This window comes from Silurus meridionalis, chromosome 2 (genome assembly GCF_014805685.1).
Source record: "Silurus meridionalis isolate SWU-2019-XX chromosome 2, ASM1480568v1, whole genome shotgun sequence".
In the NCBI taxonomy this organism is placed as follows: Eukaryota; Metazoa; Chordata; class Actinopteri; order Siluriformes; family Siluridae; genus Silurus; species Silurus meridionalis.
The window spans coordinates 217,280-244,171 of NC_060885.1; the positions used below are offsets into that span (position 1 = coordinate 217,280).

A 26,892-nucleotide genomic window follows, 5' to 3' on the forward strand; every position below is an offset into this window, starting at 1 on the left:
TACCCACTGTTGGGTGGTAGAGATGATGTTACTGGGATTATAGGGATTTATTTTAACTAGGATAAATTTTCCTTGATGCAATGTACCGTAATTTCTGGACTATAAAGCGCACCCAAATATAAGACGCACCCACTGAATTTTACAAATATTTTTATTTTGAACATATTTTGAACAAGTCTGCTGGACTAGACAACATTCCTGGCAGAGTGCTCAGGGAATGTGCAGAACAGCTAGTGGGTGTCTTTACTGACATCTTCAACATCTCCCTGAGCAGTAATGTTGTTCCCACGTCAGCCCACTGCTGTTCACTCTGCTGACTCACGACTGTGTAGCAATGCACAGCTCCAACCACATCATCAAGTTTGCCGATGACACGACCGTGGTGGGTCTAATCAGCAAGAACGACGAGTCAGCATACAGAGAGGAGGTGTAACGGTTAACAGCCTGGTGTGGAGCAAACAACCTGACTCTGAACGTTGACAAAACCAAAGAGATGGTTGTGAACTTCAGGAGAGCACAGAGCGAGCAATCTCCACTGATTATTAATGGATCCTCAGTGGAGATCGTCAAGAGCACCAAATTCCTTGGTGTTCATCTGGCAGACAACCTCACCTGGTTACTCAACACCAGCTCCATCACGAAGAAAGCCCAGCAGCATCTCTACTTCCTGAGAAGGCTGAGGAAAGCCCATCTCCCTCCCCCCATCCTGACCATGTTCTACAGAGGGACCATTGAGAGCATCTTGAGCAGATGCATCACTGCCTGGTTTGGGAACTGCACCGTCTGGGATCACAAGACCCTACAGAGGATAGTGAGGACAGCTGAGAAGATCATCGGAGTCTCTCTCCCCTCTATCATGGACATTTACACCACACGCTGCATCCGCAAAGAACACACAATTTTTTATCGTATCTTGTGTTGTCTTGTGTTGACTGTCTGCACTGTCTGTCTGTACTGTTTTTTTGTCTGCACTGTTTGCACTAGGTTCTGTCTACACTGAAACTAATTAACTTTACACAGGCTTTAACGAAAGACAGTGACTGTTAAACGGTGTAACGGGTGAAATATGTTGTGGCTCCTTTAAGAGCAGAGCGGTATTTTGGGAATAGGCTGCCACTGCTTTTTCCCGGTATTACTGCGTGTGTGCAAGACCCAGGAATATGTCCTTATTTTCTGATGCTCATTTCTAAGTTTTTTTGTCTTACCTATAATGCTGTTGCCTAGAAAAATAAAAAAGCACGAGTTTTGGAAACCTGTCTGTGCTTATATGATTTCTGTTGCAACTGGAGTTAGCGAGCTCTCCCTTAACCCAGACTCAAAGCGTTACAACGGCTTGTATCTAAACAGCAGCCGACCAAGTAAGTCATTGTTCACTGTCTTCCTCCTTCCTTTCACAACTATTTCTCTCAGGAGTTTATCTTTTGGCATTGTCGTGCGTTTAAAAATCACCATCGGTGATCTCCCGATGCCGTGCAGCTCAGAACACAGGTGAAGTGCGTTTTTTCGTTTACGTTCGGAAATTTCATTGGTCTAATGTTATGGGGCTCAGTTTTTTGGCTTGAAGTTTGTGAAACCAGGAAAAACCCAGGAAAAATCCATAAATAAGCCGCTTCGTTTTTTAAGCCACGGGGTTCAAAGTGTGGTAAAAAGTACGGTAATATTTTGGCATATAAAACAGTTAGACCAAATTTTAGATGTTATTTGATTAGCTTTATTTAAAACAGACTTAATAAATAAGTTTAATAAATTATTAAATAAAAATACATGTATAGCTGCACATTAGTTTGTCCTTTTAATAATTCACTCGACTTGGCTGTGTATAGCTTAACTTTTTTGTAAATACTTTTATAAAATAAAAGTAAAAATACATTTTGAACAAATTTAAATTAAATAATTAAATAAAAAAAAATCTAATAGTTACAAATTATATTTTTAAGAGATCCTTTTACACTTAAACTGTCTTTAAAAAAGTCCATTTCGTGTTGTGTATTGAACATTGTAGGACCGTCTTCTGTTGTAACGCCTCCTTAAACCAGCGCAGCAACCACACAGCAAACACTGATAAAAATGGAGAGAAAGAAAAAAATGGAGTGTTACATACATCACTAAATTAACTGTGGTTAGTGCATAAACTGATAAAAATATAAATGTAGAAAACTTTCCCTTTTACAAACATTAATGAATACAGATTACATTTCATATCAATAGCACCCTGCATTCAGGGATTAGAAAACAAAACCTTTATTGACACTTACACAGAGTAGAATCCAGCATGGTATGAGAATGATGACTATACTGCAGGGAATAATGATACCCAGGATCCAAGCAGAACTTCCACCAGTGGTGGTGGTGTTTGCTTGGACTGTGGGCCTCAGGACTACATAGATAGGGGCATCTGTTTGAGCAGCAGGAGTGGTGGAGATTGACAGACCACTAATCTTGAGTATTTCAGAAAGAAATCCACTTGGTGTAAACTGGGTGACACCTTCCACAAAGATGTATTCTGAATTAGCCACAATTTCTTTACCATTAAACCTGGAAACAAAAAACCTGTTTGTAAATAAAATTTCATGTTCTGTTTTTGGTGACAAAATTCTCTGACAGAAAAAAAAAGTTAAAATGAACACAGATGAACTTTCCCTCACGGAAACAATACACTAATGATATATATAAGACAGACCTCAACATTAAAAACAAAACTACAAAATTTTAATTGCCTGTAAAAGCTTTTTAAAATTTTGGTACAATGTATTTGTTAAAAGTGCCATAGATATAAAACTGAGCCTGCACTTAAGGATTTCACACTAAAGCTACAGAATGGGGTTTCATGGTGATTTCTTTAGTTTTATTTAGTTTCCAAGTTAATTTGTGTTGAATCTCAATTTATAACAAGAGTGGGGTATAGTTAAAAAAGTCGTATAGTTAAAAAAAGTCAGGAAGATGCTACTCATTAATTCCCATTTCCATTAAATTTTGGTCTTTAACATTCTGCATGAACACTGGTGATTCCACCTTACAAAATAAGACTATATGGTAACTATATGGTACACTGTTACTATATGGTAACAGTGTTTGAAAGTTATATTTTGATTCATTTTGTAGCACCTGATTTAAGATGCAAAAGTGAGTCACTTACGTGTAGTTTGCTTGTGGGAAGACAAATGGAGTAGCACTTTTGCCATTCAGGATAGTGTTCAGCTAAAAAAGTTGGTAAAATGTTGTGTTTGATCATGGACAAAGTAATATTGTATTTCAATATGTAAAGTAATTCTGGTACAGTGAACATTGGCTTTCACATACCATTGTGTTGATGGTGTCTTGGATTAAAATATACGTTTCATTTCTGAGCTGAATATTTATGGAGATGGTCACATTGCTGATTTGGAATCCAAATTTTATAATGTATGAGTTTTCACTAATTTCTAAAGGGGTGAAATAAGAAATAAAATTAAATTCAAGGTAAATAGCACCCTGCATTTAGAGCAAAACACATTCACTAATTTTAAAAAAGAATTTAGGGAGAGTTTTATAGAAACCAGACTCACGTTCATAAGTGATGTTCTGGATGCTCACAGGGTCATTCAGTTTTTGTGTTGTAAGATCTCGTGCTTTTCTGATCTTTGAGTCCAGCAGAGAATTAGCAGCTTTGACAACATCAGCTTCACTAGGTACTTTGGTCAAATTCTTAAAAATAAGTTGAATGTATATCAGGACATTTCCTAATCTGAAATAGAAGAAAAAAAATAAATGAATGTAATGAATGTTATAAATACTTTTTAAAGATGGTTTTAAAGAAGATTAATTTCTCATTCAATAAATAGGTAATATTATACATTGAATATATAAAAGCTGTCATCTGAATAATTAGACAGTTTTCTCACAGTGACAACACACTGATTATAAATCTGTAAAATTATTATTAGGACTCATACATAGGTGTAACCTCATCCAGGAAAGCTGCTGGTGTTTTGGTGTCTCCATCTTGGAAGTAGTACTCCATGCTTCCATTAACCTGGATTCCTAAGCTCCTGTTACCAGTAGAAGAAAGCTCATACATCACAATACAATACCATGTAACAATAAGGATTACAGAATTTATTTTTAGAGGTGATATGAATCCTGCTGTTTACTTACATGAAGGAAAAGCTCTGGGGTTTGAAAGGTTCTGCACCAGGTTTATTTAGTAGAATGTTTAGCTGGATAAGGAATGAGAATTAATTTAATTTGAGATACAAAAATATACCAATATACAGTACATTCCAATGGGATTTTTTTTTCCCCAAATTTTTTTTATGAGATTTGAACTGAAAATGAGACATTAATTAAAATGTATTTGGTTAATATATAGGTGTATTGAAAATATATTAGAAATAATATTAGGTATAAATTTCTGTAAGCTTAAAAGGTAAAACAACATGCAAATAAAGATATCCTGTACCACAAAATATTCAGAACAGAGAAATGTGTTTTTAACACTGAATTTTCCAAACAACGAATGTTCCCTTTCAGGAACGCGGCTGTATTTTCCATGCTCTGAATAATGTATGTTATCAATCAAAATTGGAAGCAGGCTATCACTGGTGGCGTAACGTCACGACCAGGAGGTATAAAACGCACATGGAGTAAAGCCGGCACCAGCTTCTGCTTGTTCAGGAAGCGCTCTCTGTGTGTTTGTCCCCTTCAGGTAAGTGATAAATGTCCAAAAAGCAAGCAATTGTTCCCACAGTTCGCACAGCCCATGCGTTGCTTGCTTGGGAGTGGAGCACGCTAGATTGGTTCCCGAGTCACAGCCTCCATGTCGGGGTTTGCCATTTTTCACCAAGGTGTCCAGGTCCTGGGAGCAGCCCCTCTCTGCCCGCCCCTTTTAGCCCCCAAGACCTCTGTGTACTCCAACATCATAGGGCTTAGGGACCACGGCTATGGAGTCATGCCAAGGGTGGAAGAGATGCTAGCAGGCTATCTCTCCACAGGTGGGGCATCCAAGTCAAGTTCATTTCTATAGCGCTTTTCACAACAGACATTGTCTCAAAGCAGCTTTACAAAAATCAAACCTGTCCCTACGAGCCACAAGAGAGACCGCTAAGGCCATTGGCCAGTCTATGGCTGCCATCCCAGCCACAGAGAAACATCTGTGGTTCACCCTGTCCGCAATTCTGACAGGGACAAAGCCATGCTGCTGGACACCCCACTCTCGCCTTAGGCAGTGGCGTTCCAACGGTACCTCCCACACCGATTTCATGGGGGCGCAGCCCCAACCACAACCCTACACTTTCCACCGCGCTCTCCCCGTAAGGGATCCCGTTTAGTTCAGGTCTGCCCCAGTTCAACCGGCTCTGTCACACTCAGGTGGGAAGCGAGCAGGCTCTGGTCATGGAATAAAAATTAGACACACTCCTGAGAAAGGAGGCCATTGAGGTGGTACCTCCATTAGACAGAGAGTCCGGGTTCTACAGCCGAACTGGTTTGTCATGGTAGATCTAAAGGATGCATACTTTCAGCTGGCTCTGGATTGGTACTGGCACAGCTCTGAGGTTCTAATCTCTCCACCGAGGTAGTAGAGACCATTCTCCAATCTAGCGCTCCCTCCACGGGGAGGTCGAATGCCACGAGATGGTCTCTGTTCACTGTGTGGTGCGTTCAGCACCAATTTGACCCTGTTCACTGCCCGGTTGGTTAAGTGCTGGAGTTCCGTTGGCTCCGTCCACCATTAAAGTCTACACATCCGCCGTTTCGGCGTATTATGCACCCATGTTGGGGCATTCACTGGGCAGAGACCCACTCCTGATGTGTTTTCTCTGCGGCACCTGGAGGCCTCCAGTGCGACCTAGAGTGCCTGGGTGGCTCTGTCTGAGCCCCCCCTTTCAGCTGTTGGACAAAATATTATGGAATCACTTGTCTGTTAAGACTGCATTTTTGCTGGCTATCTGCTCTCTAAAGAGAGTAGGTGATCTACAGGCACTCTCTGTGGCCCCCTCCTTTCTGGAGTTCACTTCAGGCATGGCCAGTGCCCTAGAGCAGGTCATCCCATGACCTGTCAGGATCCAGGCAATTATTCCTCCATTCCAGACCCAAGACCAGAAGAAATTTACCCAGCTGTGCCTGGTCCGAGCACTGGACTGTTATGTCCACAGGACAAGTCCATGGAGTAAGTTGGAACAATTGCTCATCTGCTACGGCCGCAGCATCTCATTCTCTAAGGAAACTAGGGTTAAATACGTAACCTAGAGACGTTACTATTTATGGAGCAGAATTAATGTCTGCCATTGGTAAGACAAACACAATTTTTCATTCCTAACTCTTTTCACATTATACATTGCAGTCCTGTGGTTGACTACATTTATTTTTATTCAGATTTATGCAAATTACGTGGTTTTATAATATTAACAGAACTCCAATGTGACTTTGCACTAACTCAAATAAAAATATCTACTCTTGAGATGTTTGACTCTTGCAACTGTTTATCAAAACCCAGCAATGGGATCCAATGCCATCTCTGGAGCGTAGTTACAGCATTGTTATGGTCATGGTCATGGTCACTCACAGCGTTATTGACGATGCTCTGCACCGTGTTGTAGGTGTTGTTCCTGAGGTCAGGGTTCTCTGGTATGCTGATGTTACCGATGTTCAATGTGAAGGTGACCACATAGGATGTGTCTGAAAGTTCTGTGGAACAGTGGAAAATGCCCAGAAAGATGTGTCAGCTTTCATATTAATGGAACAATGATACGAAGTGTTATAGCAGCAATGGGTCATAGGGAAAGGGAACATACTCTCATAGGTGAAGTTCAGCACTGTTACAGGATCAGTGAGGTTTTGGAGACGTGCACTTAGAAGCGTCTGGATTGTGTTGCGGACCAAACTCTCAGTGGGAACAGGAGAGGAACTGCTGAAGACCATCCTGGTCTGAACCACAGCTGAACCAGATCTGAAAAGATAAAAGGTTGTGGTGAATTTCTTTGTCAATCGAGGTGAATATGGATTTCTCCGATACACAAACATATTGGAAATGAACCTACACTACTGACAGAGTTGCTGTCGATGACAAAGCGACAGTTCCTGTAGTTGATGGAGAAGCCGTTGTAGTCAAGACTGCAAGGGAAACAATTTTGTAACATGTCCAGTAAAATTAAACCTGCTGGGATTCCCAAGTGAAATTACCATAACAGGTGTGATACTAGATGTTATTGTAGCATACCATTCTGTGTCATGAGCCCACTGAGGAAAGCTGCTGGTGTTACAATGTCTCCGTCTTGGAAGCTGTAATCCATGCTACCTTTTAACTGGTTTCCTGAGCTCCTGTTACCAGTAAGAGAAAGCACAAACATCACAATACAATTCAATTTACAATAAGAATCACAGAATTTATTTTCAGAGAAGAGATTAGTACAGCTGTGAACTTACATGAAGAAAGAGCTCTGTGGTTCAAATGCTTTTGAATCAGGTTCATTTAGAAGAGTGTTTAACTGGAGATGGAAAGAGAATTAATCAGATTTAATGTGAGATTGAAGAGCTTTCCATTGTAGAGTTTGTAGGTATTTTGTGTTCCGAGTAAAACTGTTCCATAATTTGTTTAACTGAAGCAGTCAGACATGATTCTATACTTCTAAAGAAAATATATAGAAAGAAATTTAGTTGGAAATGTTTAATCCATGCTGCACTTTGAGAATACACCACAATTAAAAACATAGATTGTACCACAATCAATTCTGAACACAGGAAGGGAAGAGCCATCACCTGCACTCTGCCAAATGACCACAAGAGGTCACCTTCACCTAGATTCTGATCTGCATTGCACACTTGTTGGTAATTTGGTGTCCTTATCGTCCCTGTTTATGTAGCATGTTTAATTTCTGCCAAGAGAAGTATCTCTCTTGTTAAGTACTGACCCTGGTCTCTGCTCTCCGTACCTCACTGTGAGTCTGCACTTCCTCAGATATCTCTGTGAATTACTCTGACCTTTGGTCAATTTCATTCTTGCAATCGTTTCTTTAATAAAACCCAGCAATGGGATCCAATGCCATCTCTGGAGCGTAGTTACAGCATTGTTATGGTCATGGTCATGGTCACTCACAGCGTTATTGACGATGCTCTGCACCGTGTTGTAGGTGTTGTTCCTGAGGTCAGGGTTCTCTGGTATGCTGATGTTACCGATGTTCAATGTGAAGGTGACCACATAGGATGTGTCTGAAAGTTCTGTGGAACAGTGGAAAATGCCCAGAAAGATGTGTCAGCTTTCATATTAATGGAACAATGATACGAAGTGTTATAGCAGCAATGGGTCATAGGGAAAGGGAACATACTCTCATAGGTGAAGTTCAGCACTGTTACAGGATCAGTGAGGTTTTGGAGACGTGCACTTAGAAGCGTCTGGATTGTGTTGCGGACCAAACTCTCAGTGGGAACAGGAGAGGAACTGCTGAAGACCATCCTGGTCTGAACCACAGCTGAACCAGATCTGAAAAGATAAAAGGTTGTGGTGAATTTCTTTGTCAATCGAGGTGAATATGGATTTCTCCGATACACAAACATATTGGAAATGAACCTACACTACTGACAGAGTTGCTGTCGATGACAAAGCGACAGTTCCTGTAGTTGATGGAGAAGCCGTTGTAGTCAAGACTGCAAGGGAAACAATTTTGTAACATGTCCAGTAAAATTAAACCTGCTGGGATTCCCAAGTGAAATTACCATAACAGGTGTGATACTAGATGTTATTGTAGCATACCATTCTGTGTCATGAGCCCACTGAGGAAAGCTGCTGGTGTTACAATGTCTCCGTCTTGGAAGCTGTAATCCATGCTACCTTTTAACTGGTTTCCTAAACTCCTGTTACCAGTAAGAGAAAGCATAAACATCACAATACAATTCAATTTACAATAAGAATCACAGAATTTATTTTCAGAGAAGAAATTAGTACAGCTGTGAACTTACATGAAGAAAGAGCTCTGTGGTTCAAATGCTTTTGAATCAGGTTCATTTAGAAGAGTGTTTAACTGGAGATGGAAAGAGAATTAATCAGATTTAATGTGAGATTGAAGAGCTTTCCATTGTAGAGTTTGTAGGTATTTTGTGTTCCAAGTTTTGTTTAACTGAAGCAGTCGGACATGATTCTATACTTCTAAAGAAAATATTTAGAAAGAAATTTAGTTGAAATGTTTAATCCATGCTGCACTTTGAGAATACACCACATTTAAAAACATAGATTGTACCACAATCAATTCTGAACACAGGAAGGGAAGAGCCATCACCTGCACTCTGCCAAATGACCACAAGAGGTCACCTTCACCTAGATTCTGATCTGCATTGCACACTTGTTGGTAATTTGGTGTCCTTATCGTCCCTGTTTATGTAGCATGTTTAATTTCTGCCAAGAGAAGTATCTCTCTTGTTAAGTACTGACCCTGGTCTCTGCTCTCCGTACCTCACTGTGAGTCTGCACTTCCTCAGATATCTCTGTGAATTACTCTGACCTTTGGTCAATTTCATTCTTGCAATCGTTTCTTTAATAAAACCCAGCAATGGGATCCAATGCCATCTCTGGAGCGTAGTTACAGCATTGTTATGGTCATGGTCATGGTCACTCACAGCGTTATTGACGATGCTCTGCACCGTGTTGTAGGTGTTGTTCCTGAGGTCAGGGTTCTCTGGTATGCTGATGTTACCGATGTTCAATGTGAAGGTGACCACATAGGATGTGTCTGAAAGTTCTGTGGAACAGTGGAAAATGCCCAGAAAGATGTGTCAGCTTTCATATTAATGGAACAATGATACGAAGTGTTATAGCAGCAATGGGTCATAGGGAAAGGGAACATACTCTCATAGGTGAAGTTCAGCACTGTTACAGGATCAGTGAGGTTTTGGAGACGTGCACTTAGAAGCGTCTGGATTGTGTTGCGGACCAAACTCTCAGTGGGAACAGGAGAGGAACTGCTGAAGACCATCCTGGTCTGAACCACAGCTGAACCAGATCTGAAAAGATAAAAGGTTGTGGTGAATTTCTTTGTCAATCGAGGTGAATATGGATTTCTCCGATACACAAACATATTGGAAATGAACCTACACTACTGACAGAGTTGCTGTCGATGACAAAGCGACAGTTCCTGTAGTTGATGGAGAAGCCGTTGTAGTCAAGACTGCAAGGGAAACAATTTTGTAACATGTCCAGTAAAATTAAACCTGCTGGGATTCCCAAGTGAAATTACCATAACAGGTGTGATACTAGATGTTATTGTAGCATACCATTCTGTGTCATGAGCCCACTGAGGAAAGCTGCTGGTGTTACAATGTCTCCGTCTTGGAAGCTGTAATCCATGCTACCTTTTAACTGGTTTCCTAAACTCCTGTTACCAGTAAGAGAAAGCATAAACATCACAATACAATTCAATTTACAATAAGAATCACAGAATTTATTTTCAGAGAAGAAATTAGTACAGCTGTGAACTTACATGAAGAAAGAGCTCTGTGGTTCAAATGCTTTTGAATCAGGTTCATTTAGAAGAGTGTTTAACTGGAGATGGAAAGAGAATTAATCAGATTTAATGTGAGATTGAAGAGCTTTCCATTGTAGAGTTTGTAGGTATTTTGTGTTCCAAGTTTTGTTTAACTGAAGCAGTCGGACATGATTCTATACTTCTAAAGAAAATATTTAGAAAGAAATTTAGTTGGAAATGTTTAATCCATGCTGCACTTTGAGAATACACCACATTTAAAAACATAGATTGTACCACAATCAATTCTGAACACAGGAAGGGAAGAGCCATCACCTGCACTCTGCCAAATGACCACAAGAGGTCACCTTCACCTAGATTCTGATCTGCATTGCACACTTGTTGGTAATTTGGTGTCCTTATCGTCCCTGTTTATGTAGCATGTTTAATTTCTGCCAAGAGAAGTATCTCTCTTGTTAAGTACTGACCCTGGTCTCTGCTCTCCGTACCTCACTGTGAGTCTGCACTTCCTCAGATATCTCTGTGAATTACTCTGACCTTTGGTCAATTTCATTCTTGCAATCGTTTCTTTAATAAAACCCAGCAATGGGATCCAATGCCATCTCTGGAGCGTAGTTACAGCATTGTTATGGTCATGGTCATGGTCACTCACAGCGTTATTGACGATGCTCTGCACCGTGTTGTAGGTGTTGTTCCTGAGGTCAGGGTTCTCTGGTATGCTGATGTTACTGATGTTCAATGTGAAGGTGACCACATAGGATGTGTCTGAAAGTTCTGTGGAACAGTGGAAAATGCCCAGAAAGATGTGTCAGCTTTCATATTAATGGAACAATGATACGAAGTGTTATAGCAGCAATGGGAACATACTCTCATAGGTGAAGTTCAGCACTGTTACAGCATCAGTGAGGTTTTGGAGATGTGCACTCAGAAGAGTCTGGATTGTGTTGCTGACCAAACTCTCAGTGGGAACAGGAGAGGAACTGCTGAAGAGCATCCTGGTCTGAACCACAGCTAAACCAGATCTGAAGTAAAACAAAAAGAAATTGTTTATTCAATCAAAATAGAAAATTTGTAATTAACATATAAATTCATATTTCCACATTTAACAACTTACTTTGCTGGGGGGTTCGCTGCATAAGGTATTGTTGATGTTGAAATCTGTTTTATTGTATCTGTGGTTGGCGATAGAGTCATAGATGCAGATGTCTCAGATGCAGATGTTGTAGAATGTGTATTGGATACAGTGTATGATGTCACTACATTTGATGTTAGAGTTGATGGTACGGTTGTAATTAATGTGTTAGCTGTTGTCTTTTCCTTAGTAGTCATTGATTCTACATTCGAAATAGTTGGAAATACAGTTGATGTATATTCTTTTGAATCTGCTGTTTTTGGACCAGTGGTTGTTGTGTCTTGTGTTGTGTAAACTGTGCTAGTGGTCTTGTCTTCAGTTTGTTTTGTAGTTAAATGTATGGTTGTATCTGTGTTTTTTTCCTCTGTAGTTATTGATTTAATGGTTGTTGGAGTTGATTCATTTGTTTTTGATGCTGTGGTTGTGTTTTTGATGCTGTGGTTTTGTGTTGCTAATGCTGTACTAGTGGTCTGCACAGCTCTTTGTGTTGTAGTTATTGGTAGATGTGCATCTGTGGTTGTTTCCTCATGAGTCATTGATTCTACAGTTACAGTGGTTGCAACTTCAATTGATGATGATGCAGTTAATTCTGCTGTTGTTGGAGCTGGAGTTGTTGTATTCTGTGTTGAGTACATTGTGATAGTGGGTAGTTCTCTTGTCTGAGGTGTAGTTAATGGTTCAGTTGTAGCTGTGGTTGTTTCCTCAGTACTCTCTGATTCCAGGGTTGTTGTAGTTGGATTTACAGGTGAAGTGTATTCGGATGATTCTGCTGTTGTTGGTGTTGTGGTTGTTTCCTGTGTTGAGTACATTGTGCTACTGGTCAGTTCTGTTGCCTGGGTTGTGGTTAATGGTTCAGTTGTAGCTGTGGTTCTTTCCTCGATACTCACTGATTCCAGGGTTGTTGTAGTTGGATTTACAGTTGAAGTGTATTCAGTTGTGTCCTGTGTTGAGTACGTTGTGCTACTGGTCAGTTCTGTTGTCTGGGTCGTGGTTAATGGTTCAGTTGTAGCTGTGGTTCTTTCCCTAATAGTCACTGATTCCAGAGTTGTTGTAGTTGGATTTACTGTTGAAGTGTATTTGGTTGATTCTGCTGTTGTTGGTGTTGTGGTTGTGACCTGTGTTGAGTACATTGTGCTACTGGTCAGTTCTGTTGCCTGGGTTGTGGTTAATGGTTCAGTTGCAGCTGTGGTTCTTTCCTCGATACTCACTGATTCCAGGGTTGTTGTAGTTGGATTTACAGTTGAAGTGTATTCGGTTGATTCTGCTGTTGTTGGTGTTGTGGTTGTGTCCTGTGTTGAGTAAATTGTGCTACTGGTCAATTCTGTTGCCTGGGTTGTGGTTAATGGTTCAGTTGTAGTTGTGGTTCTGTCCTCGATACTCACTGATTCCAGGGTTGTTGTAGTTGGATTTACAGTTAAAGCGTATTTGGTTGATTCTGCTGTTGTTGGTGTTGTGGTTGTGTCCTTTATTGAGTACACTGTGCTACTGGTCAGTTCTGTTGTCTGGGTTGTGGCTAATGTTTCAGTTGTAGCTGTGGTTGTTTCCTCAGGAGTCACTGATGCCAGAGTTGTTGTAGTTGGATTTACAGTTGAAGCGAATTCGGTTGATTCTGCTGTTGTTGGTGTTGCGGTTGTGTCCTGTGTTGAGGACATTGTGCTACTGGTCAGTTCTGTTGTCTGGGTCGTGGTTAATGGTTCAGTTGTAGCTGTGGTTCTCTCCTCAATAGTCACTGATTCCAAGGTTGTTGTAGTTGGATTTACCGTTGAAGTGTATTCGGGTGATTCTGCTGTTGTTGGTGTTGTAGTTGTGTCCTGTGTTAAGTACACTGTGCTACTGGTCAGTTCTGTTTTCTGGGTTGTGATTAATGGTTCAGTTGTAGCTGTGGTTGTTTCCTCAGTAGTCACTAATGCCAGAGTTGTTGTAGGTGGATTTACAGTTGAAGCGTATTCGGTTGATTCTGCTGTTGTTGGTGTTGTGGTTGTGTCCTGTGTTGAGTAAATTGTGCTACTGGTCAGTGCTGTTGTCTGGGTCGTGGTTAATGGTTCAGTTGTAGCTGTGGTTCTTTCCTCAGTTGTCACTGATGCCAGAGTTGGTGTAGTTGGATTTACAGTTGAAGCATATTCGGTTGATTCTGCTGTTGTTGGTGTTGCGGTTGTGTCCTGTGTTGAGGACATTGTGCTACTGGTCAGTTCTGTTGTCTGGGTCATGGTTAATGGTTCAGTTGTAGCTGTGGTTCTTTCCTCGATAGTCAATGATTCCAAGGTTGTTGTAGTTGGATTTACAGTTGAAGTGTATTCGGGTGATTCTGCTGTTGTTGGTGTTGTGGTTGTGTCCTGTGTTAAGTACACTGTGCTACTGGTCAGTTCTGTTTTCTGGGTTGTGATTAATGGTTTAGTTGTAGCTGTGGTTGTTTCCTCAGTAGTCACTGATGCCAGAGTTGTTATAGTTGGATTTACAGTTGAAGTGTATTCGGTTGATTCTGCTGTTGTTGGTGTTGCGGTTGTGTCCTGAGTTAAGTACACTGTGCTACTGGTTAGTTCTGTTGTCTGGGTTGTGGTTAATGTTTCAGTTGTAGCTGTGGTTGTTTCCTCAGTAGTCACTGATGCCAGAGTTGTTGTAGTTGGATTTTCAGTTGAAGCATATTCGGTTGATTCTGCTGTTGTTGGTGTTGCGGTTGTGTCCTGTGTTGAGTACATTGTGCTACGGGTCAGTTCTGTTGTCTGGGTCGTGGTTAATGGTTCAGTTGTAGCTGTGGATGTTTCCTCAGTAGTCACTGATGCCAGAGTTGTTGTAGTTGGATTTACGGTTGAAGTGTATTCGGGTGATTCTGCTGTTGTTGGTGTTGTGGTTGTGTCCTGTGTTAAGTACACTGTGCTACTGGTCAGTTCTGTTTTCTGGGTTGTGATTAATGGTTCAGTTGTAGCTGTGGTTGTTTCCTCAATAGTCACTAATGCCAGAGTTGTTGTAGGTGGATTTACAGTTGAAGCATATTCGGTTGATTCTGCTGTTGTTGGTGTTGCGGTTGTGTCCTGTGTTGAGGACATTGTGCTACTGGTCAGTTCTGTTGTCTGGGTCATGGTTAATGGTTCAGTTGTAGCTGTGGTTCTTTCCTCAATAGTCAATGATTCCAAGGTTGTTGTAGTTGGATTTACAGTTGAAGTGTATTCGGGTGATTCTGCTGTTGTTGGTGTTGTGGTTGTGTCCTGTGTTAAGTACACTGTGCTACTGGTCAGTTCTGTTTTCTGGGTTGTGATTAATGGTTTAGTTGTAGCTGTGGTTGTTTCCTCAGTAGTCACTGATGCCAGAGTTGTTATAGTTGGATTTACAGTTGAAGTGTATTCGGTTGATTCTGCTGTTGTTGGTGTTGCGGTTGTGTCCTGAGTTAAGTACATTGTGCTACTGGTCAGTGCTTTTGTCTGGATCGTGGTTAATGGTTCAGTTGTAGCTGTGGTTGTTTCCTCAATAGTCACTGATTGCAGGGTTGTTGTAGGTGGATTTACAGTTGAAGTGTATTCTGTTGATTCTGCTGTTGTTGGTGTTGTGGTTGTGTCCTTTATTGAGTACACTGTGCTACTGGTCAGTTCTGTTTTCTGGGTTGTGATTAATGGTTCAGTTGTAGCTGTGGTTGTTTCCTCAATAGTCACTAATGCCAGAGTTGTTGTAGTTGGATTTTCAGTTGAAGCATATTCGGTTGATTCTGCTGTTGTTGGTGTTGCGGTTGTGTCCTGTGTTGAGTACATTGTGCTACGGGTCAGTTCTGTTGTCTGGGTCATGGTTAATGGTTCAGTTGTAGCTGTGGTTCTTTCCTCAATAGTCAATGATTCCAAGGTTGTTGTAGTTGGATTTACAGTTGAAGTGTATTCGGTGATTCTGCTGTTGTTGGTGTTGTGGTTGTGTCCTGTGTTAAGTACACTGTGCTACTGGTCAGTTCTGTTTTCTGGGTTGTGATTAATGGTTCAGTTGTAGCTGTGGTTGTTTCCTCTGTAGTCACTGATGCCAGAGTTGTTGTAGTTGGATTTACCGTTGAAGTGTATTTGGGTGATTCTGCTGTTGTTGGTGTTGTGGTTGTGACCGGTGTTGAGTACATTGTGCTACTGGTCAGTTCTGTTGCCTGGGTTGTGGTTAATGGTTCAGTTGTAACTGTGGTTCTTTCCTCTATACTCACTGATTCCAGGGTTGTTGTAGTTGGATTTACAGTTGAAGTGTATTCGGTTGATTCTGCTGTTGTTGGTGTTGTGGTTGTGTCCTGTGTTGAGTAAATTGTGCTACTGGTCAGTTCTGTTGCCTGGGTTGTGGTTAATTGTTCAGTTGTAGCTGTGGTTCTTTCCTTGATACTCACTGATTCCAGGGTTGTTGTAGTTGGATTTACAGTTAAATCGTATTTGGTTGATTCTGCTGTTGTTGGTGTTGTGGTTGTGTCCTTTATTGAGTACACTGTGCTACTGGTCAGTTCTGTTGTCTGGGTTGTGGCTAATGTTTCAGTTGTAGCTGTGATTGTTTTCTCAATAGTCACTGATTCCAAGGTTGTTGTAGTTGGATTTACCGTTGAAGTGTATTCAGGTGATTCTGCTGTTGTTGGTGTTGTGGTTGTGTCCTGTGTTAAGTACACTGTGCTACTGGTCAGTTCTGTTTTCTGGGTTGTGATTAATGGTTCAGTTGTAGCTGTGGTTGTTTCCTCAATAGTCACTAATGCCAGAGTTGTTGTAGGTGGATTTACAGTTGAAGCGTATTCGGTTGATTCTGCTGTTGTTGGTGTTGCGGTTGTGTCCTGTGTTAAGTAAATTGTGCTACTGGTCAGTGCTGTTGTCTGGGTCGTGGTTAATGGTTCAGTTGTAGCTGTGGTTCTTTCCTCAATGGTCACTGATTCCAAGGTTGTTGTAGTTGGATTTAACGTTGAAGTGTATTCGGGTGATTCTGCTGTTGTTGGTGTTGTGGTTGTGTCCTGTGTTAAGTACACTGTGCTACTGGCCAGTTCTGTTTTCTGGGTTGTGATTAATGGTTCAGTTGTAGCTGTGGTTGTTTCCTCAGTAGTCACTGATGCCAGAGTTGTTGTAGGTGGATTTACCGTTGAAGTGTATTCGGTTGATTCTGCTGTTGTTGGTGTTGTGGTTGTGACCTGTGTTGAGTACATTGTGCTACTGGTCAGTTCTGTTGCCTGGGTTGTGGTTAATGGTTCAGTTGTAAATGTGGTTCTTTCCTCGATACTCACTGATTCCAGGGTTGTTGTAGTTGGATTTACAGTTGAAGCGTATTCGGTTGTGTCCTGTGTTGAGTACATTGTGCTACTGGTCAGTTCTGTTGTCTGGGTCGTGGTTAATGGTTCAGTTGTAGCTGTGGTTCTTTCCTCAATGGTCACTGATTCCAGGGTTGTTGTAGTTGGATTTACAGTTGAAGTGTATTCTGTTGATTCTGCTGTTTTTGGTGTTGTGGTTGTGTCCTTTATTGAGTACACTGTGCTACTGGTCAGTTCTGTTGTCTGGGTTGTGGTTAATGTTTCAGTTGTAGCTGTGGTGGTTTCCTCAGTAGTAACTGATGCCAGAGTTGTTGTAGTTGGATTTACAGTTGAAGTGTATTCGGTTGATTCTGCTGTTGTTGGTGTTGTGGTTGTGTCCTGTGTTGAGTAAATTGTGCTACCGGTCAGTTCTGTTGCCTGGGTTGTGGTTAATGGTTCAGTTGTAGCTGTGGTTCTTTTCTCGATACTCACTGATTCCAGGGTTTTTGTAGTTGGATTTACCGTTGAAGTGTACTCTGTTGATTCTGCTGTTGTTGGTGTTGCGGTTGTGTCCTGTGTTAAGTACATTGTGCTACTGGTCAGTGCTGTTGTCTGGGTCATGGTTAATGGTTCAGTTGTAGCTGTGGTTCTTTCCTCAATGGTCACTGATTCCAAGGTTGTTGTAGTTGGATTTACCGTTGAAGTGTATTCGGGTGATTCTGCTGTTGTTGGTGTTGTTGTGTCCTGTGTTAAGTACACTGTGCTACTGGTCAGTTCTGTTGTCTGGGTTGTGGTTAATGTTTCAGTTGTAGCTGTGGTTGTTTCCTCAGTAGTCACTGATGCCAGAGTTGTAGTTGGATTTACAGTTGAAGTGTATTCGGTTGATTCTGCTGTTGTTGGTGTTGCGGTTGTGTCCTGTGTTAAGTACATTGTGCTACTGGTCAGTTCTGTTGCCTGGGTTGTGGTTAATGGTTCAGTTGTAACTGTGGTTCTTTCCTCGATACTCACTGATTCCAGGGTTGTTGTTGTTGGATTTACAGTTGAAGTGTATTTGGTTGATTCTGCTGTTGTTGGTGTTGTGGTTGTGTCCTGTGTTGAGTACATTGTGCTACTGGTCAGTTCTGTTGTCTGGGTTGTGGTTAATGGTTCAGTTGTAGCTGTGGTTCTTTCCTCAATGGTCACTGATTCCAGGGTTGTTGTAGTTGGATTTACAGTTGAAGTGTATTCTGTTGATTCTGCTGTTGTTGGTGTTGTGGTTGTGTCCTGTGTTGAGTACACTGTGCTACTGGTCAGTTCTGTTGTCTGGGTTGTGGCTAATGTTTCAGTTGTAGCTGTGGTTGTTTCCTCAGTAGTCACTGATGCCAGAGTTGTTGTAGTTGGATTTACAGTTGAAGTGTATTCGGTTGATTCTGCTGTTGTTGGTGTTGCGGTTGTGTCCTGTGTTGAGTAAATTGTGCTACTGGTCAGTTCTGTTGTCTGGGTTGTGGTTAATGGTTCAGTTGTAGCTGTGGTTCTTTCCTCAGTAGTCACTGATGCCAGAGTTGGTGTAGTTGGATTTACAGTTGAAGTGTATTCGGTTGATTCTGCTGTTGTTGGTGTTGCGTTGTGTCCTGTGTTAAGTACATTGTGCTACTGGTCAGTTCTGTTGTCTGGGTCATGGTTAATGGTTCAGTTGTAGCTGTGGTTCTTTCCTCAATAGTCACTGATTCCAGAGTTGTTGTAGTTGGATTTACCGTTAAAGTGTATTCTGTTGATTCTGCTGTTGTTGGTGTTGTGGTTGTGTCCTGTGTTAAGTACACTGTGCTACTGGTCAGTTCTGTTTTCTGGCTTGTGATTAATGGTTTAGTTGTAGCTGTGGTTGTTTCCTCAGTAGTCACTGATGCCAGAGTTGTTGTAGTTGGATTTACAGTTGAAGTGTATTCGGTTGATTCTGCTGTTGTTGGTGTTGCGGTTGTGTCCTGTGTTGAGTACATTGTGCTACTGGTCAGTGCTTTTGTCTGGGTTGTGATTAATGGTTTAGTTGTAGCTGTGGTTGTTTCCTCAGTAGTCACTGATGCCAGAGTTGTTGTAGTTGGATTTACAGTTGAAGTGTATTCGGTTGATTCTGCTGTTGTTGGTGTTGCGGTTGTGTCCTGTGTTAAGTACATTGTGCTACTGGTCAGTGCTTTTGTCTGGGTCGTGGTTATTGGTTCAGTTGTAACTGTGGTTGTTTCCTCAATAGTCACTGATTGCAGGGTTGTTGTAGGTGGATTTACAGTTGAAGTGTATTCTGTTGATTCTGCTGTTGTTGGTGTTGTGGTTGTGTCCTTTATTGAGTAAACTGTGCTACTGGTCAGTTCTGTTGTCTGGGTCGTGGTTAATGGTTCAGTTGTAGCTGTGGTTGTTTCCTCAGTAGTCACTGATGCCAGAGTTGTTGTAGTTGGATTTACAGTTGAAGCATATTCGGTTGATTCTACTGTTGTTGGTGTTGCGGTTGTGTCCTGTGTTGAGTACATTGTGCTACGGGTCAGTTCTGTTTTCTGGGTCGTGGTTAATGGTTCAGTTGTAGCTGTGGTTCTTTCCTCAATAGTCACTGATTCCAGGGTTGTTGTAGTTGGATTTACGATTGAAGTGTATTCGGGTGATTCTGCTGTTGTTGGTGTTGTGGTTGTGTCCTGTGTTAAGTACACTGTGCTACTGGTCAGTTCTGTTTTCTGGGTTGTGATTAATGGTTCAGTTGTAGCTGTGGTTGTTTCCTCAGTAGTCCCTGATGCCAGAGTTGTTGTAGTTGGATTTACAGTTGAAGCGTATATGGTTGATTCTGCTGTTGTTGGTGTTGCGGTTATGTCCTGTGTTAAGTACATTGTGCTACTGGTCAGTGCTGTTGTCTGGGTCATGGTTAATGGTTCAGTTGTAGCTGTGGTTCTTTCCTCAGTAGTCACTGATGCCAGAGTTGGTGTAGTTGGATTTACAGTTGAAGCAGATTCGGTTGATTCTGCTGTTGTTGGTGTTGCGGTTGTGTCCTGTGTTGAGGACATTGTGCTACTGGTCAGTTCTGTTGTCTGGGTCGTGGTTAATGGTTCAGTTGTAGCTGTGGTTCTTTCCTCAATAGTTACTGATTCCAGGGTTTTTGTAGTTGGATTTACAGTTGAAGCGTATTCGGTTGATTCTGCTGTTGTTGGTGTTGCAGTTGTGTCCTGTGTTAAGTACATTGTGCTACTGGTCAGTGCTGTTGTCTGGGTCATGGTTAATGGTTCAGTTGTAGCTGTGGTTCTTTCCTCAATAGTCACTGATTGCAGGGTTGTTGTAGTTGGATTTACAGTTGAAGTGTATTCTGTTGATTCTGCTGTTGTTGGTGTTGTGGTTGTGTCCTTTATTGAGTAAACTGTGCTACTGGTTAGTTCTGTTGTCTGGGTTGTGGTTAATGTCTCAGTTGTAGCTGTGGTTGTTTCCTCAGTAGTCACTGAATCCAGGGTTTTGTAGTTGGATTTACCGTTGAAGTGTACTCTGTTGATTCTGCTGTTGTTGGTGTTGCGGTTGTGTCCTGTGTTAAGGACATTGTGCTACTGGTCAGTGCTGTTGTCTGGGTCGTGGTTAATGGTTCAGTTGTAGCTGTGGTTGTTTCCTCAGTAGTCACTGATGCCAGAGTTGGTGTAGTTGGATTTACAGTTGAAGCATATTCGGTTGATTCTGCTGTTGTTGGTGTTGCGGTTGTGTCCTGTGTTAAGTATATTGTGCTACTGGTCAGTGCTGTTGTCTGGGTCGTGGTTAATGGTTCAGTTGTAGCTGTGGTTCTTTCCTCAATAGTCACTGATTGCAGGGTTGTAGTTGGATTTACAGTTGAAGCATATTCGGTTGATTCTGCTGTTGTTGGTGTTGTGGTTGTGTCCTGTGTTAAGTACATTGTGCTACTGGTCAGTGCTGTTGTCTGGGTCGTGGTTAATGGTTCAGTTGTAGCTGTGGTTCTTTCCTCAGTAGTCACTGATTCCAGGGTTGTTGTAGTTGGATTTACAGTTGAAGTGTATTCGGTTGATTCTGCTGTTGTGGTTGTGTCCTTTATTGAGTACACTGTGCTACTGGTCAGTTCTGTTGTCTGGGTTGTGGTTAATGTTTCAGTTGTAGCAGTTGTTTCCTTAGTAGTCACTGATGCCATAGTTGTTGTAGTTGGATTTACAGTTGAAGCATATTCGGTTGATTCTGCTGTTGTTGGTGTTGTGGTTGTGTCCTGTGTGGAGTACATTGTGCTACTGGTCAGTTCTGTTGTCTGGGTCATGGTTAATGGTTCAGTTGTAGCTGTGGTTGTTTCCTCAGTAGTCACTGATTGCAGGGTTGTTGTAGTTGGATTTACAGTTGAAGTGTATTCTGTTGATTCTGCTGTTGTTGGTGTTGTGGTTGTGTCCTTTATTGAGTAAACTGTGCTACTGGTTAGTTCTGTTGTCTGGGTTGTGGTTAAAGTTTCAGTTGTAGCTGTGGTTGTTTCCTCAGTAGTCACTGATTCCAGGGTTGTTGTAGTTGGATTTACAGTTGAAGTGTACTCTGTTGATTCTGCTGTTGTTGGTGTTGTGGTTGTGTCCTGTGTTAAGTACATTGTGCTACTGGTCAGTGCTGTTGTCTGGGTCGGTTAATGGTTCAGTTGTAGCTGTGGTTGTTTCCTCAGTAGTCACTGATGCCAGAGTTGGTGTAGTTGGATTTACAGTTGAAGTGTATTCTGTTGATTCTGCTGTTGTTGGTGTTGTGGTTGTGTCCTGTGTTGAGTACACTGTGCTACTGGTCAGTGCTGTTGTCTGGGTTGTGGTTAATGTTTCAGTTGTAGCTGTGGTTGTTTCCTCAGTAGTCACTGATGCCAGAGTTGGTGTAGTTGGATTTACAGTTGAAGTGTATTCTGTTGATTCTGCTGTTGTTGGTGTTGCGTTGTGTCCTGTGTTAAGTACATTGTGCTACTGGTCAGTGCTGTTGTCTGGGTCGTGGTTAATGGTTCAGTTGTAGCTGTGGTTCCTTCCTCAATAGTCACTGATTGCAGGGTTGTAGTTGGATTTACAGTTGAAGTGTATTCTGTTGATTCTGCTGTTGTTGGTGTTGTGGTTGTGTCCTGTGTTAAGTACATTGTGCTACTGGTCAGTTCTGTTGTCTGGGTTGTGGTTAATGGTTCAGTTGTAGCTGTGGTTGTTTCCTCAGTAGTCACTAATGCCAGAGTTGTTGTAGTTGCATTTACAGTTGAAGTGAATTCGGTTGATTCTGCTGTTGTTGGTGTTGTGGTTGTGTCCTGTGTTGAGTACATTGTGCTACTGGTCAGTTCTGTTGTCTGGGTTGTGGTTAATGGTTCAGTTGTAGCTGTGGTTGTTTCCTCAATAGTCACTGATTGCAGGGTTGTTGTAGTTGGGTTTACAGTTGAAGTGTATTCTGTTGATTCTGCTGTTGTTGGTGTTGCAGTTGTGTCCTGTGTTAAGTACATTGTGCTACTGGTCAGTTCTGTTGTCTGGGTCATGGTTAATGGTTCAGTTGTAGCTGTGGTTGTTTCCTCAATAGTCACTGATTGCAGGGTTGTTGTAGTTGGATTTACAGTTGAAGTGTATTCTGTTGATTCTGCTGTTGTTGGTGTTGTGGTTGTGTCCTTTATTGAGTAAACTGTGCTACTGGTTAGTTCTGTTGTCTGGGTTGTGGTTAATGGTTCAGTTGTAGCTGTGGTTGTTTCCTCAGTAGTCACTGAATCCAGGGTTTTGTAGTTGGATTTACAGTTGAAGTGTACTCTGTTGATTCTGCTGTTGTTGGTGTTATGGTTGTGTCCTGTGTTAAGTACATTGTGCTACTGGTCAGTGCTGTTGTCTGGGTCGTGGTTAATGGTTCAGTTGTAGCTGTGGTTGTTTCCTCAGTAGTCACTGATGCCAGAGTTGGTGTAGTTGGATTTACAGTTGAAGCATATTCGGTTGATTCTGCTGTTGTTGGTGTTGCGGTTGTGTCCTGTGTTGAGTACACTGTTCTACTGGTCAGTGCTGTTGTCTGGGTTGTGGTTAATGTTTCAGTTGTAGCTGTGGTTGTTTCCTCAGTAGTCACTGATGCCAGAGTTGGTGTAGTTGGATTTACAGTTGAAGCATATTCGGTTGATTCTGCTGTTGTTGGTGTTGCGGTTGTGTCCTGTGTTAAGTACATTGTGCTACTGGTCAGTGCTGTTGTCTGGGTCGTGGTTAATGGTTCAGTTGTAGCTGTGGTTCCTTCCTCAATAGTCACTGATTGCAGGGTTGTAGTTGGATTTACAGTTGAAGTGTATTCTGTTGATTCTGCTGTTGTTGGTGTTGTGGTTGTGTCCTGTGTTAAGTACATTGTGCTACTGGTCAGTTCTGTTGTCTGGGTTGTGAATAATGGTTCAGTTGTAGCTGTGGTTGTTTCCTCAGTAGTCACTAATGCCAGAGTTGTTGTAGTTGCATTTACAGTTGAAGTGAATTCGGTTGATTCTGCTGTAGTTGGTGTTGTGGTTGTGTCCTGTGTTGAGTACACTGTGCTACTGGTCAGTTCTGTTGTCTGGGTTGTGGTTAATGGTTCAGTTGTAGCTGTGGTTGTTTTCTCAATAGTCACTGATTCCAGGGTTGTTGTAGTTGGGTTTACAGTTGAAGCGTATTCGGTTGATTCTGCTGTTGTTGGTGTTGCAGTTGTGTCCTGTGTTAAGTACATTGTGCTACTGGTCAGTGCTGTTGTCTGGGTCATGGTTAATGGTTCAGTTGTAGCTGTGGTTCTTTCCTCAATAGTCACTGATTGCAGGGTTGTTGTAGTTGGATTTACAGTTGAAGTGTATTCTGTTGATTCTGCTGTTGTTGGTGTTGTGGTTGTGTCCTTTATTGAGTAAACTGTGCTACTGGTTAGTTCTGTTGTCTGGGTTGTGGTTAATGTCTCAGTTGTAGCTGTGGTTGTTTCCTCAGTAGTCACTGAATCCAGGGTTTTTGTAGTTGGATTTACCGTTGAAGTGTACTCTGTTGATTCTGCTGTTGTTGGTGTTGTGGTTGTGTCCTGTGTTAAGTACATTGTGCTACTGGTCAGTGCTGTTGTCTGGGTCATGGTTAATGGTTCAGTTGTAGCTGTGGTTGTTTCCTCAGTAGTCACTGATGCCAGAGTTGGTGTAGTTGGATTTACAGTTGAAGCATATTCGGTTGATTCTGCTGTTGTTGGTGTTGCGGTTGTGTCCTGTGTTAAGTACATTGTGCTACTGGTCAGTGCTGTTGTCTGGGTCGTGGTTAATGGTTCAGTTGTAGCTGTGGTTCTTTCCTCAATAGTCACTGATTGCAGGGTTGTAGTTGGATTTACAGTTGAAGTGTATTCTGTTGATTCTGCTGTTGTTGGTGTTGTGGTTGTGTCCTGTGTTAAGTACATTGTGCTACTGGTCAGTGCTGTTGTCTGGGTCGTGGTTAATGGTTCAGTTGTAGCTGTGGTTCTTTCCTCAATAGTCACTGATTCCAGGGTTGTTGTAGTTGGATTTACAGTTGAAGTGTATTCGGTTGATTCTGCTGTTGTGGTTGTGTCCTTTATTGAGTACACTGTGCTACTGGTCAGTTCTGTTGTCTGGGTTGTGGTTAACGTTTCAGTTGTAGCTGTGGTTGTTTCCTTAGTAGTCACTGATGCCAGAGTTGTTGTATTTGGATTTACAGTTGAAGCATATTCGGTTGATTCTGCTGTTGTTGGTGTTGTGGTTGTGTCCTGTGTTGAGTACATTGTGCTACTGGTCAGTTCTGTTGTCTGGGTCATGGTTAATGGTTCAGTTGTAGCTGTGGTTGTTTCCTCAGTAGTCACTGATTGCAGGGTTGTTGTAGTTGGATTTACAGTTGAAGTGTATTCTGTTGATTCCGCTGTTGTTGGTGTTGTGGTTGTGTCCTTTATTGAGTAAACTGTGCTACTGGTTAGTTCTGTTGTCTGGGTTGTGGTTAATGTTTCAGTTGTAGCTGTGGTTGTTTCCTCAGTAGTCACTGAATCCAGGGTTTTTGTAGTTGGATTTACCGTTGAAGTGTACTCTGTTGATTCTGCTGTTGTTGGTGTTGCGGTTGTGTCCTGTGTTAAGTACATTGTGCTACTGGTCAGTGCTGTTGTCTGGGTCGTGGTTAATGGTTCAGTTGTAGCTGTGGTTGTTTCCTTAGTAGTCACTGATGCCAGAGTTGTTGTAGTTGGATTTACAGTTGAAGTAAATTCGGTTGATTCTGCTGTTGTTGGTGTTGTGGTTGTGTCCTGTGTTAAGTACACTGTGCTACTGGTCAGTTCTGTTGTCTGGGTTGTGAATAATGGTTCAGTTGTAGCTGTGGTTGTTTCCTCAGTAGTCACTAATGCCAGAGTTGTTGTAGTTGCATTTACAGTTGAAGTGTATTCGGTTGATTCTGCTGTAGTTGGTGTTGTGGTTGTGTCCTGTGTTGAGTACACTGTGCTACTGGTCAGTTCTGTTGTCTGGGTTGTGGTTAATGGTTCAGTTGTAGCTGTGGTTGTTTTCTCAATAGTCACTGATTCCAGGGTTGTTGTAGTTGGATTTACAGTTGAAGTGTATTCGGTTGATTCTGCTGTTGTTGGTGTTGTGGTTGTGTCCTGTGTTGAGTACACTGTGTTAGTGGTCAGTTTTTGTGTTGTAGTTATTAGTTCAGTTGAAGCTGTGGTTGTTTCCTTAGCCATCAATGATTCTACAGTTTCAGTAGTTTGATCTACAGTTGATGCTGCTGATTCTGTGGTTGTTGTATCCTCTGTTGAGTATTCTGTGCTTGTGGGTAGTTTTGCTTTTTCTGTTATAGTTAATGGTATAATTGTAGCTGTGGCTCTTTCTTCAGTATTTGTAAAATCCACAGTTGTAGACTCTGTTGTCGATATAGTTGTAGTGATCACTTCTGTTGTTGCTAGAGTTGTATCTATGGGTATTTTCTCAGTAATTGTTTGTTCTTGAGTCGTACTTATGGGAGTTGGAGTATCTGCAGTAGATTCTGCTCTTGCTCCAGTTCCAGCCATAAACACCACCCATAGGCACACTGCCATAAATATAGATTTTTATTATTAAATGCATTGAAAATATATATATTTTTTACTTAATCTTTTTTTCAAAACTAGTGATTATCTTCTTCTTTTGGCTTCTCCCATTAGGGGTCGCCACAGCAGATCATCCATTTCCATACCCCCCTGTCCTCTACATCTGTCTCTTTCAACCCAACTACCTGCATGTCTTCTTTCACCACATCCATAAACCTCCTCCTTGTTCATCCTCTTTTCCTCCTTCCTGGTGTCTCCATCCTCAGCATTCTCCTACTGATATACCCCATGTCCCTCCTCTGCACATGTCCAAACCATCTCAATCTCACCTCCCTCACCTTGTCTCCAAAACGACGTACATGCGCTGTCCCTCTAATAAACTCATTTCTAATCCTGTCCATTGTCATCACTCCCAATGAACATCTCAACATCTTCAGCTCTGCTACCTCCAGCTCCATCTCCTGTCTTTTACTCAATGCCACTGTCTCTAAACCATACAACATCTCAGGTCTCACCACAGTCCTACAAACTTTCCCTTTCACTCTCACAGATACTCTTCTATCACAAATCACTCCTGCTATCACACTTCTCCACCCACTCCACCCTGCCTGCACTCTTTTCTTCACTTCTCTAACACACTCTCCATTACTTTGCACTGTTGACCCCAGGTAACTGAACTCCTCCACCTTCTCCACCTCCTCTCCCTGCAACCGCACCCTCCACTGCCCTCCCTTTCATTTACACACATGTACTCTGTCTTACTCCTACTGACTTTCATTCCCCTTCTCTCCAGCGTGTACCTCCACCTCTCCAGGATCTTCTCCACCTGCTCACTACTCTCACCACAAATCACAATATCATTCACAAAGATCATAGTCCACGGAAACTCCTGTCTGTCGTTCCTACAGCACACTTCACTGCTGTCACACTGTCCTCATACATGTCCTGAACCACCCTCACATACTTCTCTGACACACCAGACTTCAATACAATACCACAACTCAATACAATCACCTCTTCTCTCAGCCTGGCTTCCACTACTCTTTCCCAGAACTTCATGGTGTGACTGATCAACTTTATTCCCCTGTAGTTACTGCAGGTCTGCACATCTCCCTTATTCTTAAAGATCGGTACCAGCA

The 26,892-nt window shown here is 41.9% G+C and overlaps 2 protein-coding genes across 2 annotated transcripts; both read right to left on the reverse strand.

Annotated features, from left to right (window-relative positions):
* Positions 1-1,666: 1,666 nt before the first annotated feature.
* On the reverse strand, positions 1,667-20,165 carry LOC124396894 (mucin-22-like). The gene is made up of 26 exons (XM_046866264.1): positions 18,426-20,165; positions 11,563-15,478; positions 11,316-11,470; positions 11,101-11,222; positions 10,446-10,507; positions 10,240-10,340; positions 10,061-10,133; positions 9,815-9,969; positions 9,586-9,707; positions 8,932-8,993; positions 8,726-8,826; positions 8,547-8,619; positions 8,301-8,455; positions 8,072-8,193; positions 7,402-7,463; positions 7,196-7,296; positions 7,017-7,089; positions 6,771-6,925; positions 6,542-6,663; positions 4,135-4,196; positions 3,933-4,028; positions 3,546-3,724; positions 3,301-3,422; positions 3,137-3,198; positions 2,256-2,535; positions 1,667-2,058 (listed from the first exon to the last, which is right to left on the reverse strand). The coding sequence occupies exons 1-26, from the start codon at positions 20,014-20,016 to the stop codon at positions 1,963-1,965; spliced, it is 8,220 nt and encodes a 2,739-aa protein (XP_046722220.1). The 5' UTR covers positions 20,017-20,165; the 3' UTR covers positions 1,667-1,962.
* A 2,306-nt stretch (positions 20,166-22,471) lies between these two features.
* On the reverse strand, positions 22,472-25,812 carry LOC124396904 (mucin-22-like). The gene has a single exon (XM_046866273.1). The coding sequence runs from the start codon at positions 25,760-25,762 to the stop codon at positions 22,472-22,474; it is 3,291 nt and encodes a 1,096-aa protein (XP_046722229.1). The 5' UTR covers positions 25,763-25,812.
* Between the last annotated feature and the right edge of the window lie 1,080 nt (positions 25,813-26,892).